The sequence below is a fragment of the Limulus polyphemus genome, unplaced genomic scaffold (genome assembly GCF_000517525.1).
Source record: "Limulus polyphemus unplaced genomic scaffold, Limulus_polyphemus-2.1.2 Scaffold2242, whole genome shotgun sequence".
NCBI classification, from domain to species: Eukaryota; Metazoa; Arthropoda; class Merostomata; order Xiphosura; family Limulidae; genus Limulus; species Limulus polyphemus.
In genome coordinates this window covers 32,962-48,088 of record NW_013667852.1, presented here as the reverse complement: position 1 = coordinate 48,088, position 15,127 = coordinate 32,962, and the positions used below count along the sequence as shown (strand labels likewise).

Sequence of the window (15,127 nt, the reverse complement as noted above, 5' to 3'; positions counted from 1 at the left end):
CAAGAGTTGGCGGTGGGTGATGATGACTAACTGCCTTCCCTCTAGTCTATAAATCAAAATTAAAGATGGTTACGCATACAGAACCTTTGTGTAGCTCTGTACGAAAATTCAAAACAAACAAACAAACTGTTCCCTAAATAATAAATTACTAATGGCATATCACATTTCTTAGTCTTCTAAACTTTATCATTTTAAAGAACTTACATGTTACTAAATCTACCATAAATCTCAGTGCAATTGACTAGCATACTTTGTTAAATTCAGTTCAATGTACGCGGGAATTTCTTTGTCTTCATTTTTGTTACAAAAATTTATTACTGTTTTGTCAGGGAACAGACATTTTCTTGTTTTACGTATACTTCAAAAAGTCAATTAATATCTTATTTTATTTCTTTTAATTGTTAGAAATATGAGAACCATTTCTCACCTTCGATATTTGATAAAAACTTTAAATGTATTTTTTTATAGAATCCACTGCTTATTTTGTCTTGTTTACTTTCCTAAGCATTTGTTCATCATTATTTAAGAAATATTCAACGATCTCCGAAGCTCAATTTTCGTCATTTTCTTATTTTTTGTAGATTTACGTTCTTGTATAATGTCATCTAATTCAGTTGATAATCCTATTAAAAGAACTTTGACAAGTTACACAGCAAAACCGGAGTTTTTCTAAATAGTGTAATTTGCGAGTTTAAAGAAAGCAAAAAAAAGCTAATTTAATTTTGTCAATCGTTCTTTGCCAGTAAAACGGCATCGTATTAGTGAAGTTATAACTGAAATCGAATACATCACTTATTTTATAGGTTAAAGTGATTTATCCACCAACATACCAGTGAAAACTGTATCGGATTAGTGGAATTAGAATTAATTTTTAAATTTTTAGGTTAAATGAAATTAAAATTAATTACTAGTTCTCTTATATATATATATATCTATATTAGATTTTTTTGTAAGTTTAAAGCTAAAGCTGAAATCCTTAATAACTCTGTCTCTCTAGCATGAAAATAGCTTAATGCACAAACCAGTTAAGAAAAGTGGCGAGGCAACATTGACAAGCAATTATTTGATACCTTTACTGAAGGATAACAAAAATAATTATAAATTATATGTATATTTTTTTGTAAAGATTTAAAATGTTTATCAGTCATACCGAAAATACTTGTTATTTCGTGATCTTTTCCATTATCAGTGAAGATTGTTTAATATATTTTCTGATGACGAAATCTAAATCTTTTAATCTAATTGAGAATAATATGGTATGAAAACTGCTCAAAATAAACTAAGTGGGCGAACAAGTAAATTATATTTATCATAGGACTGTGTTTTCCCTACTAAGCTGTGTTTGTTTGCTTAACCAAAGAGCTACAAAATGTGTTATCTTTTCTCTGCTCACCGCTGGTATGGAAAGTCGATTTTTAACATAATAAGCCTTCAGTTTTACAGTTGAGCCATAGGAGGCGAGTTACGTTTCTATGTTTTAACTTTCTATTAAACAGGAGAGGAAAAGTTGGCATTAGTGGAATTAAACATGTATCATCTCGCTAATTTCGTTTGTTGTTAAGCGCAAGCTGCACAATGGAGACTACCCTGGAATTTTAACATTATATTTCACTGGGCGCTAAAGTTTACATAGTACAGTGCATTGGAAAGTAAAACGAACAGACTCGTCATAAATTTGACATCGATTATATCAAACTGCATTACAACACAAACACAAGACTGAGAAGAAACAGAGCCTTTAACACTTGGTAGCTTCGCCTTTTCCGTGCTCGATAGGGTACATGCTCGGTAGAGATTTGTATGTCAGAGGAGTGATAGTATTGTGAGTATTTCGGACAATACCATTGGTTTTGCAGGTGCTGATATTCGTATCCTAAAAGAAGGTTCATGTTGCTACAAGCGTATCGAATTCATTTAACAAAATCGCTTCGATGAGCAGCATCTTTTGAGAATTATTGAATACAAAACCTCTCAAAACGCGTAGCATGTTGGGAAATACTGAACCAAAACATTTTAGTACTTTTTTGATTTTATAAGATGAAACAGAAATAAAAGTTACCTTATGTATAGAATGCACATGTAGCCAGCGGGTGGCGTAAGTGTCGTCTAATAGAAAACAGATACTTTAAAGAATCTCTACGGAGTAGAATTAACCCATCATTTGAGTTTTTACTCACATTTATATTAACTAAACTAGAAGTATGCTGGTTAAGAAGATTTTTAATATATTTAACGCAAAACATCCTATGAAAATTAAAAGGAAAACTTAATAACTGTCCAAACTATTTTGTACAGTAAATACACATTGATACGAAAATTTAACATACACTCAAATGAATATGGAAAAAAAAATTACAAAGATATTCATTAGAAGGCGTTTTATATTATTTTGTTTTGATATTTGACAGAGATGCTAAGATAAAAAAAGAAAACGCGATTAGGACTAAAACCAAACTTGACTGCCAGGGGATATTTTTATAACTACTTAGAAACTAACTATCTTTCAGATTCAATTAATTGCTTTCATTCGTGAAACTTTAGAGCGATTGTTTGAAAAAAAGAATAATTACAGAATCTCACGTTTGTAAATATAACATTGATGCAAGATTAAACTATCTTTGGGATGTAGAAGAAATTCCCAAAAACCTGTGTACATTTTTTTGTATATGAGATCATTAAATAGAACATTCCTTATTATTTTGAAAAGCAAAAAAAAATATTGCCTTTACAATTTATTCGAGTAATCCCTCCACGAGAAAAATGATTTTTTTTCATAATATGTATTTTTAAGCAGCTTTGATGCATACAATTATGAAACTAGTTTCTAAATAAAGTGCTAAGGATTTTTTTTCATAATGTGTATTTTTAAGCAGCTTTGATGCATACAATTATGAAACTAGTTTCTAAATAAAGTGCTAGGGATTTTTTTTCTGTTATTCTATAGTGGAACACTTTAGGACTTATTTACAACTGAATATATATGTGTGAAAAACATACAGTTCGTGTATAAAGTTTAAAATGAACTGTCTTTCTGACAGATATTGAAAACATCATAGCTATAATTTCTGACGCCATTTTATTACAAAATAGTATTAAATCTAGTTGTCGTTAACTTCTTTCGGCTCAAAACAAACTACATTCATAAATCAGAACTAAATATTAACCCAGTAAGTAATGTATTAATTTAATATACTGGTCTAACTAGGAGTATTCAATGTCAGAAATGTATAATGATTAGAAAGCATTGGTTCATTAGTAGAATAACCTTGCTGTTACAGGTATTTCTGGCTAAGCCTAAACTTGAAGATATTGTTGACAACTTATACAAGTCACGAATGACAGTAACCACATTCTTGGCTTTGCAAGCCGATTTGCATAGCTCAATGTCCTGCCAAAGTTCGTCTTTAATAAATTATAGAATATATAAATGAGAGGTTAGGTGTTCGAAATGTTGTATGTTAGTTGAGTGAAATATCTACCACTTTCGAAGAACTGTGTGCTGAATCTCTTCCGATTTCGATTTTCTAACTTCACAAAACGGTGAGCTATCTTTAACTAATGTGTGTGGCTGTAAAATCACTTGCTTTATAAACACTTTTAAAATTTCATTAAATAAATTATTGCTCTTAATTTCATTCTATGAAGAATACAATTTGATGTATATGCAGGATATATCTAAGGTTCTTTCATTCCCTTCTTTCAAACCTTATACGATACAATGACAAACAATTATATCAGCTCGAGTTGATTACTTAGGCTAGTTAAATCCTTTTTTGGATTATTTTTCCTAGGATCTATTTTTGTCTCTGAGCAAAACGTTTTGCTTTCGGTCAGGTATTTATTGCTCAGATGGAAACATGATTAACTTGGGGTTAGTCTTTGGTTATAGTAAGAACTACATTGTAACTATTGAAAAATAACAGAAAATCGCACGGTAAAACTCAAACACTACAATTTTATTTTCATGCTTATCAAATTCGTTTTCCTCTGTGTCTTTTAGTAAATAATAAAATTAGTGTTACAAAGAAAGTACTTAATGTTACCACTTATTTTTCATTAATTCTCCTATATAAAAAGGTAAGAAGAGCATTGCGCTTATATAAAATGTCATAATTAATAAATGATAAGAGGTCTACTCCATACTTGCGTTTATTTTTAAATCGCAATAGGAAACAATGAAAAAAAAACAGTGATAGCCAAAGTTTCTGGGTTAAATTCCCAGTCCTGGAGTCGTTTTTCTCATATCGGCTTTTTTTACTTAAATTTTAATGTTAAGAACCCAGTGGTTTAGCGGTAAGTCTGCGGACTTCCGATACCCGTAGTGGGCACAGCACATATAGCCCATTGAGTAGCTTTATGTTTAACTACTACAAACAAACAAACATTTAATGTTCTATATTGTCACTTAATTGATTCCTATTGGAACTTAAAGACAAACGTATGTCTGGGATATACTTCTTTGGTCTTAGTACCTACCATGTCTGGGATATACTTCTTTGGTCTTAGTACCTACCATGTCTGGGATATACTTCTTTGGTCTTAGTACCTACCATAACGTGATATAGCAATCATACTCAAAATTAAAAATGATTTTTTTTTGTTTGATTAACACTTAATTTTAAAAAACTAAAAAAGGAATGATATTTTATACGGGTGTGATTGACTAAGGAGAGATAATTCCATTGTTTTTCACATTAATCTTCACCTTATAGGTTAAACTTTGTATGAAATTGAAGTTTTCAAACATAATGAGCATTTCTCTAGAGGATCAAAGGTACGTTTACGAGCTTTCAACGCTAAAACCGGGATTCGTTCCCCAAGGGGTACAGAGCGTAAATAGCCTATTATGTAGCTTTGCACAAAAACAACAACAAACAAACATAACGAATGAAAAAATATATATATATATATATATAGCTATTTCAGTAAAAAATAAAACCATATGCTGTATCAAGTAGTGCTCATATGAATTTGTTTTAGTACAACGTTACACAATGGACAATCTGTACTCTGTCCACTGTAACAAGGAGGAAAATCGAGACCTGACTTCTAGTCATGTTAAGTCCGTAAATTTACTGCTGATCCATGGAGGGACCAAATATGAGATTCCGTTTTTATTTCTCAATTTGGTACAAAGTAATATTTATTTGTATTTTATATGTTCTGCTAACACACAGTTTTGTGTGTTCTCAATGCGTAGCTATAACTGGGTACTTGCAGACATCGAACTCCGAATTTAAGCATAACGCCTTCACGCTTACAGTTGAGCTACTGGGGGACCTAACATACACAAAAAATGTCGGCTTTATTGAGATCCTTTCATGTGAGCTAGCTCCTACGAGGATCAAAGATTGATTTTTCATATAGACACCCTCTAGCGTTTGACGAAAATATCACCACGAATAATAAACATAACTATATATATAGTTTAGTGAGCGTAAGGGAATTCTTTGTCTGTATTGACAGCCCCCCTAGTGGCACAGCGGTATGTCTGCGGAGTACAACGCTAGAAACCGGGTTTCGATACCCGTGATGGGCAGAGCACAAATAGCTCATTGTATAACTTTGTGGTTAACTTCAAACAAACATACAACTATTGACAGAATGTAACGTTATTTTGTATGAATTTCACTGTAATTTCTTTTATAAATTTATTTCAAGAAACGTTTAAACAAGGATAAATTGTTTGAGGCTATTGTAATAAGTTGATCAACTCTTTTTTTTTCTTTCTTTCTTGGAAGCACTTAGCTGGTTGTAAACAGAAGTGTAAGTACCTCTTGTAACTCATTTTCTTTCTTTTTTTATTGCAGAAACAACACAAAAAACCTTCCAGCATGATTTCGGCCATGCCAGCTGTTGCCGTCCGGCGGGAGCGGAAGAAGATGAAGAACCGACAAATATCTGCATCATCTAGTCAGCAAAGCAACTTGTCGTCCCTTGCAAGCTCACGTACTACTTCCCGCCAGTCGAGACGCACTCCAACGCAGAGTGTTAGCACAATCAGCACCTTGCCCTCTTCGGAAAATCAAATAGGAATTCCTTATCACCGCTACTGCCGGGAAAGTTACGAAGCAGAGCAGCAAAGGCTGCAGCTTATTGTCTATGCAGGAGCAGTGTTGATTGTAGCGGGCTTGGTGCTGGCATTTATCGGGGTTGGCGTTAGTCTGCCTTCTGCACAAAACATTGGGCTGCTGTTCATTGGATTGGGCTCAATACTCTGCTTTATTCGAGTCTTTTGCACCAGACAACAAACCACGTTTGTCAAACAACCTCGATTTGCAACTTCCAGCACTTCCGGTGATTCCCTTTACACCTTGGCCCAGTCTTCCAGCAATGCCACAACGCCATCAAACGAATCATTGAGATTTCATCCACTTCCGGTCAAGAGACTTCCTCTATCGCCAACCCAAGAAAGCACCAGCACAGTGACTGGTTATCACAGCACCAGCCTCACTCCTACTAGTCTAAACAGCATCCCCGAGACCCAGATACTGATTACGGACGATTCGGAAAGATACTGACTCGAGGAATGTGGGGCAGCGATTCCTCGGTACCAGCGACATCTGGATTACTGTAAAAATTGTAAATCTTCCAGCACTTTACAACAAACTAGAATGTCGCGGACCGATACACCAAGAAGAAAGTGCATGCGAAAATTAAACGATAATTAATCCCTGATCTTTCGTTTTTCAGTTTCTGACAAATTTATTAATAACTTCCACTTCCCTTCACTATTGCAAATGCATTTTCTTATAGTTACTAAGAAAATGAATCTAAGTTTATCTTAAAATAGAGCACCTTTGTATTATTTTTCCACAACCCTAAATTACCACAAAATAAGTGAATCATTTTTATTAAGTTGAAATAACTTTATCCCCTAAAATTAGCTATTTGTGAACCATTTTCTAACAAATGAGAAATATCTGTCTAAAAGTCAGTGTCTCTTTCTTACGCTGCTCCACTGGTCCAGAAACGCTCTTATCAAGGACCTGATTCCCTGTGATCAACTTGCCCAGATTCTTTTGTCAACAAATAAGTTTTGACCAAGCAATAATGTAATAATCACAATGGCTGTCGCGAATGCTATTCAGGATTGTCATAAACATTGGAGTAATGTCTTCGGACGTAGTGTTATATTTTTAATGATATCAGATAATTTCAAACATGGCCCTACTTGGAAACTGAGTGGTTTAATTATAGGGATGGCGGTTTGAATTGGTGCTTTTTGATACTTAAATGGTGGACTTGTGCTCAATTTGGAGATTTCAATTGAGTAAATGTTAAATATTATTAAGCCAAGAAACACGTGTAGAATAAACTCTACACCCTTAAAACTGGTAATGTGACACTAAAAAGTGTCTGGTTTTTTGACGATTTACACTTCAGTAGGATTAGAAAAAGTTCGTTGAAAAATGTGCTATCAGTCAGTCAGTGCCACCCTAAATGAAATGTTAAGGCTATAAATCGTCCGTGGAATTTTATACTTGTTTTTTTTTTCACTTTTTGTTGGAAGAAAATAATTTATAAAGTATTAATATTTTTGTGGTTATTTTGTATTTCAGACGTTTATTTTCTACATCATCCACTGTGTTTCAGTAAGATTATTCACACAAACTACTCTATCTCTTCGAGTAACATAATTTTCAAAAACACTTAATGTAACGCAATACAAATATCAAGAGACAGTATACATAATTCAGAAGCACTCACTTGTTTGACATACTTGAAAGTTTGTTTGTTGTTCATAGTGCAGAAATCACATTTACATAATGATTCACACAGTTCCATCCAACCTCATTATGTTTTTTTTTACAATACAAAATAAGGCCGTGATATAAAAAATACGCAATAACTCATCTCTTGAAAGTTATGGCGGAACATGTCTTCAAAAAAAGTATTCTCACTGTAATAGAGTTGCTAAAACTTAGCCCCAAGCAGATCTAGGTTGGTAATTGTATTAGTGTAGATTTAGAGGTGGTTGCTAAAACATAGGCCCCAAGCATATAGGTTGGTAATTGTATTAGTGTAGATTTAGAGGTAGGCCCCAAGCAGATCTAGGTTGGTAATTGTATTAGTGTAGATTTAGAGGTGGCTAATATAGTCCAGTGTTGTTATAAAAAAATATGCTAAACAAAATACTTTGGATGTTTAAAACCACTGTGCAATGGCTCCGTTTTTTAATTGGCGTGTTTAATTTCTATTTATTTATCTGTCTGATTTTTAAACCCCAGGTGGATTCAGAATAAGCGTTTTTTTTCAATTACAGTAATTTGTGGTAATTATATACTACTTTTCATATGATTTTTCTTTTTTTCGTGTCAAAATTTTGAAGTATCGTCGGCTTTATGAGACTGTTAAACGCAAAAGAAAATTAAGTGGTTGACATAAATAAATAATATTTGAGAAATAAAAACAATTACTTACAGCATCAGGTTTTATTATAAAGGCCCGGAATGGCCAGGTGGTCAGGGCGCTTGACTCGCAATCTGAGGGTCGTTCGCAGGTTCGAATCCCCATCCCACCAAACATGCTCGCCCTTTCAGCCGTGAGGGCGTTATAATGTGACGGTCATTCCGACTATTTGTTCGTAAAAGAGTAGCCCAAGAGTTGTGTAGCTTTGCGTGAAATTCAAAAACAAACAAATTTATTATAAAAGTTTGTAACGACAAATAGCGCCCTTCGTAATTAAAGCATCAATAAATTCGCAATAAAATTCCAACATTAGTCAGTGTGAACGTGTGATTTTTCCTTGGTTCCAATGGCAAATCTTCCTAAACATTAAACTGCACTAAACACTTATCATATAATGAACAGATTCTTACTGTTCGATATGTTCTCGACAAAGCAAAGTTTACCAGACAAAAGTAAATGTGTATTATTTTCCCAATTAGACATCAAATTCTAAAATATAAAATATAAACATAGTCTCATTAACCTCTAATTAGCTACGTTCACATAATTCAATAAGAATTAAGATTAATACCAAAAAATACTAATCTTACTGTACACAATGTTGTTTCCTTCCTGTATTAGTAGCTTCTTTTACTCCATAATCAAAGGCTTAAGAGAAATACGAAATAAAATTAGTCAAAATACTTTCTTAATTTATTTCTTACCTTTTGAACATCATAATTTAAAATGTTGTTTTCTTGCCGAATTAATAGCTTCGTTTACTCCATAAACAAAGGCTTAAGAGAACTGTGACTTAAAGGGAATCAAAATACTTTCTTAATTTATTTCTTAACTTTTGAACATGATGATTTAAAATCACTTACAGAGTTTGTTAAGATAAAATTAACACACAGATACGCTCATGTATTCGATAAAAGCCAAATGCACATTAATTAGTAGAAAAGGAAACAACGAGTTAACCAACCTGACGTAAATCACATCTCGTGTTGTCAGTAAAATAATCTTATATTAAATATTCGCGACTATATCATCATACCCGACAAAATCAAAAGTTTACGACTTGGCATAAGCCGTAACGTTAGAGTCGTTTGTGTAAAAATAGTTTTTTTAACTTCTCTTGTTGTTAAATGTTCTAAAGGATTACGAAATTCTATGTTGAGTAATACCTTCCAAGAGAGAAAATGCTGATTAGAGAATTAATGTGGCTGTAAATCTAATAAAAAAAGGTAAGTATGAATTAACGAAATGTATTTCTGTATAATTTAATCTTTACAGAATTACACATGAAAACAAGATTACTGAGGACAAAATTAATCTTTCGAACTAAGTCATTGTATAAGGTGTTCGAAGTAGGTATCAAAATTTAGCGAAATCACGAACGTTTTTTTTATGACTCAGAATCAGGTATGTATCTAAACATGCATAGTCTTTACATGGATCCCTTTATTGATGTTTTTTTTTATACATTTCAAAATTGAGCTCATAGAATAACGTAGCTCCGATTTTAAAACATCCGAAAGAGCTTCTGCAGTCCTACACTAGGTGTCAATTTGATTCGATTAATTGGCCCGACACGTCTGTGGGCGATTAGCAAATTTTCCCAACAAACTTCTCCAAAGTTATCTTCTTTACATATTTATGAGATAATCTGAATAATTATATATATTTGTCCAGTCAACTTAATCTTAAACTTATGTTGATTGTCTATATAGTATTCGTGTTTTGCTTACAACTTCAATTGTATAGCAAAATTATTATAAATGCGTTTATGTAAATGTTCTTATAAACACATTTGGATACTCCCTTTCTATGAATTGTTTTTTGTAAGTTGTTTTCTGCCCTTTGTTTCTTATTTGTTATGTACATACAAGACAGCAAAACTGTGAAGACTCATTGCTTAAAATATATTTCTACTTCAAGAGACTTCGACTTATAAGCTTGTTCTCTTTATTTTTAATATGCGTGCATTTACTCGTATGATAGCATGTATAATATAAATCTGTCTTTCTTCCAAAATACTAGAATGTCATTGACACAACAGTAAATATCCAGTATTACCCTAAATTTATAATGTAATTTCAACACGACAGTAAGTACCAGTTTTGTTTGTGCACGGTCCGGTCTTACCCTTGGTTTATAATGTCATTAACACGACAGTATACACCAGTTTTGTTTGTGTTGAGTGATAGTGTCTCCCAACATCTGTTCTCGGATTCCTGAATAAGCCTAATAATGGAATATTCCAACTCTAATTCCACTGTTAGTTTGAGGGTGTTCACTACGAGACCAACGGTTGTTGTATACTTTATAATGAAAGAGAAAAAAACGAGCTAATTAGAATAGAAAACTTACTTCTTTCAATCTTCGTGTTAGAAAAGTGTAGCTAGGAAAATCTGTGAGTTTAATCAGACTAAGTAATGTATTATATCTTAATAGCGTTATAACATGCGTGATGGCAGGTTTTTTATTTACAGTAGTGGATAAGAGGCAGCTTCAGTCCTTGCGTTATAGATATATTATAGATATATATTTATTTTAGCGATTATTTTTTGATAATAAACCCTTCGAAATAAAGGTGCTGGTTAGACTTGAATGGTATTTGTTCTCCCAAGAATACCAATGGTTACAGAAGATCTCTACTTTGAACTTTAGGCCTGATTATCTGCCTTCTTTCATGCAATATGCAAATGGTGTAGAATAATGTTGTATAGGTATTATGCAGTCATATTAGGAGATCAACTATTAGCAGATTTTCTTAGTTATTTTAGAAACAAAATGCAGTAGTAAATAAATATATGAAAATGTACGAATGTTGTTATATTGTTGAAGAGCTGTATGATATACATACTTTACTTGTTAATAAAATTGAAGTTCCTAGAATTTCCAAAAAAGAATTCTTTCTTTTTGTTCAGTTTCACATCATTTGATGAAAACCGTAACTAACTGTTGATAAACTTTGTTCCATATTTCAAAAGATCCAGTGCTAATGTAGTATTACTGTTTGATGGAAAGCGTAACTAACAGTTGATAAACTTAGCTCTATATTTCAAAATATTCAATGCTAACGTAGTATTACTGTTTGATGGAAAGCGTAACTAACTGATGATAAACTTAGTTTCATATTTCAAAATATTCAATGCTAACGTAGTATTACTGTTTGATGGAAAGCGTAACTAACTGATGATAAACTTAGTTCCATATTTCAAAAGATCCAGTGCTAACGTAGTATTACTGTTTGATGGAAAGCGTAACTAACTGTTGATAAACCTAACTCTATATTTCAAAGTATTCAATGCTAACGTAGTATTACTGTTTGATGGAAAGCTTAACTAACTGTTGATAAACTTAGCTCTATATTTCAAAAGATCCAGTGCTAACGTAGTATTACTGTTTGATGGAAAGCGTAACTAACTGTTGATAAACCTAACTCTATATTCAATGCTAACGTAGTATTACTGTTTGATGGAAAGCGTAACTAACTGTTGATAAACCTAACTCTATATTTCAAAAGATCCAGTGCTAACGTAGTATTACTGTTAGTGTTTTACTCCGTGGTAAATAATTATTTTTTGTCATTTTATTGCGTTCCTTTTATTAATTATTCCATAGTTATAATAAATTAAGTTACTTGAACCTTTAAGTATTCCAAAATGGATCGATTCCTTTAAAACAATCTTCCATTTTACATACATTTAATTTCCAAAGATTTTATTTATTTTTTCGTTGTTAAATACAGTGCTGCACAATGGACTGACTACTTTGTATTCAATGCAGGGAATGACCCCTAAATCTTAACGCTCTAAAGCTCTCAAGCTTACAACTGTTAGACATTGGCAAATGTAATTATGCTAAAATAAATCAAATCAAATTCGTGGCAGGAATTTAGGTTTAAAAATCTTTCAAGCCTCAATTTTTTTTATATATTTATACGACTCCAAAGAAGTAGATACATGCTACTGGTTCTGTGGTCAGCTGTTAACATTTACGTCATCACTTTAGTTGTTTTTGTTTACGAATAATCCCAAGTTATATGAAAGTTATCAAAGTATTTTTTTAAATATATCATCGCAGTGCTAACAATTTGCCCCATGAGCACCATAATGGTCTTCTCATCTTTACTCACAAAACGTGCTTCATGAACGATACGACAGTTTCATCTTTAATATATCAACGCAAAACTAAAACAAGCTGCTTTATGAGAATAATGACATTTACGTCTTTAATATATCAATGCAAAGCTATACTTGTCTCAAAAATATCAAGAGATATTCATCTTTAATATATTAACACACACCCATGACAGCTTATCTCAGGTATATCAGGGCATTTTAAGCTTTAATGTATCAACATAAAACTGTAAAAAATTGAATCATGAACATAATGGTATATTCATATTTGATATATCAGTTTTCATGTTCAATGTATCAACACAAAACTAAAATAAGTTACCTCATGACCATAATAGTAATTTATTTTCAATCTATCAATATAAAGCAATATATTTGTATCGAATTTTATATTTTCAGATTGATTGTAATGCTAACAGCTTGTTTTAATTTTTTTTAAACAAGTTTTTAAGTTCTAATATAGAACTCAAACTATCATAGAAGCATTGTAATTGACATAAATCTTAGTAAATGCTTTTTCCATTAATTTTTTGCAATTTTTTCCTAAAAACAAATGAAGAAGATATTTCATTCAAGAAACGTGTTCAAACTTTGCTCGCTAATGGTAATTTTTAACGCAAATACCATTAAACGAATGGACTTGTCTAAAAGTATAGAATTAAGCTGCTCTGAGAAATTGTAAATAGACACAAAGAGTCATTATTCTAAAAGTTATCTTCTTATCTTTAAGGAAAGTCGTTGCTCAATTTTGATTTGTCAGTAATTTTCTTTCTGAATTCTATCTGTCTAACAATAGTTTAGTGAAACGTTTGAAGACGTTTTCAGCCCAACAAGTTGAAGTTAGTCGATTTTCCGTATGAGCTGACAGTTGGGCTGATAAGACATCAGCAACCAACCTTAAAAAGTTATTCATGTGAACCAAATAAAGAACTCCGGCAGAAATACTGATAGATACTTACGTGACCAGGAAGTGACATCAGCACTGTCTCCATTTTACTGACCACTTAGCAAGCAAGGTAACTTATTCAGTTATATATATATCAGTTATGACTGGTTGTAAAAAGGAGCAGACGTACATAATGAGGTTTTCAGCCAAAACAATAAATCACTACAGTCTAAAGTTACACTGAGTAAATCACTAGTGGATACAAATATGACGTTATTTGCTGAGGTATCGGTTAAAAAAAAACGTTCTTTAAATTTGTGACGGTATTCTCAAAACCAAATTGTCCATATCAATATACAAATGTATATAAGAAAACAGAATAGTATTTTTAAAGTCCTATTTAAGTTCTATGTTGAAATGTGTTAATCGGGATTTTAACTTATGTATATATACATATATATATATATATAAGTTTTGTAGGGCAAATAGTTTAATACTTACATCACTTACTACATTTTAACATCGTTAGTTAAAAGTGGGCGTAAAAGACTCAGGATTTTTGAATACTTTTTTTTCATTTTTATCACTCATATTGAAAAACCTAAAACAATAATTAAAATTATCTTGTGCTTGTTTTCACAGACGTACATTATTTTTCTTGACCGATTGAATTAGACCTCGAGTTAAATTACTTTTGTCTTCCGTTTTACTAGACGATTTCACATGCCCAATAAAAGGAGTGACAGTAGTTATATCGAAACTTATTGGGTGATGGGTCACGTTACCTGTGACGTCACATGTATTAGCTCCATAGATGGTTGACACAGTATGCCACAAACGAGCACTCCAGAATTTGGACTCCATCGATGTAGAAGTGCCCGAATTACAAAAGCGACATCATAATGGCATTTGATGCTAAAAAAAGGTTTTAGGCATGATCTTTACTAGCTTATCTACATTATCGTTATGGTAAAATTTCTCTCCTGTAATTTCACTTCAATATCTATGTGTTCAATAACAAATAAATCGTCTGAACAAGTAAAGTTTATATTTTATGTTTCATCGAGTTTACCGCAGTATTACTATTTACAAAGCGTACTTCATGATTTACTCATATGATTATTCATATATTAGTTTAACCTACAATATATTTGGTCCTGAAAAGGACTATTTTGGGTTCGTTTATACATAGAATATCCAACCTCAAAAGATTTATCCTGTATATCACACTAACTAAAGACAACACAGTACGTCCAAACGCAAACATATTTTTTATAAGCAGTAGGATTGATTTAACTTGTATTTAATTTGTCATGTCATATATAGTCTTTCTACGTCTGATTTTACTATATTAAACTCTATATATTCTATACGAAACACTTTAACTAATGTTAGTAATATGAAGGTTTTAAAATGAAGCGTTTTAAACAGTTTTCTTAATGTGTAATATATATACTAACTAATTTCTGTAGTGCATATTGGTGTGTAGAAGACGTTTTACTACCAGAAATAAATGACCTTATTGCACCAAAATGTTTTTTTTTCTTTACTTTTACACTCAATAAAGCTTTGTACTGTCAGTTACGGTTTGTATTGTAGTGTAACGCTCCTGAAAAAGCTGTAAAGCGAAACGTTGAGTGTCCAATTAATGAAAAACAACAATTTGGTGTTATAGGGTCATTTATTTCTAGTATTAATACTA

At 32.0% G+C, this 15,127-nt stretch overlaps 1 protein-coding gene across 5 annotated transcripts in view; it reads left to right on the top strand.

Moving 5' to 3' along the window:
• LOC111087511 overlaps positions 1-8,508 on the top strand; it is an 88,748-nt gene extending 80,240 nt beyond the window's left edge. For all 5 annotated transcript variants that reach the window (XM_022394376.1, XM_022394373.1, XM_022394374.1 and 2 more), the window contains one exon: positions 5,811-8,508. In XM_022394376.1, coding sequence (XP_022250084.1) covers positions 5,835-6,521 — 687 coding nt within the window. In that variant the 5' untranslated portion in view covers positions 5,811-5,834 and the 3' untranslated portion in view covers positions 6,522-8,508. The remainder of the gene's footprint in view (positions 1-5,810) is intronic.
• Positions 8,509-15,127: the final 6,619 nt, after the last annotated feature.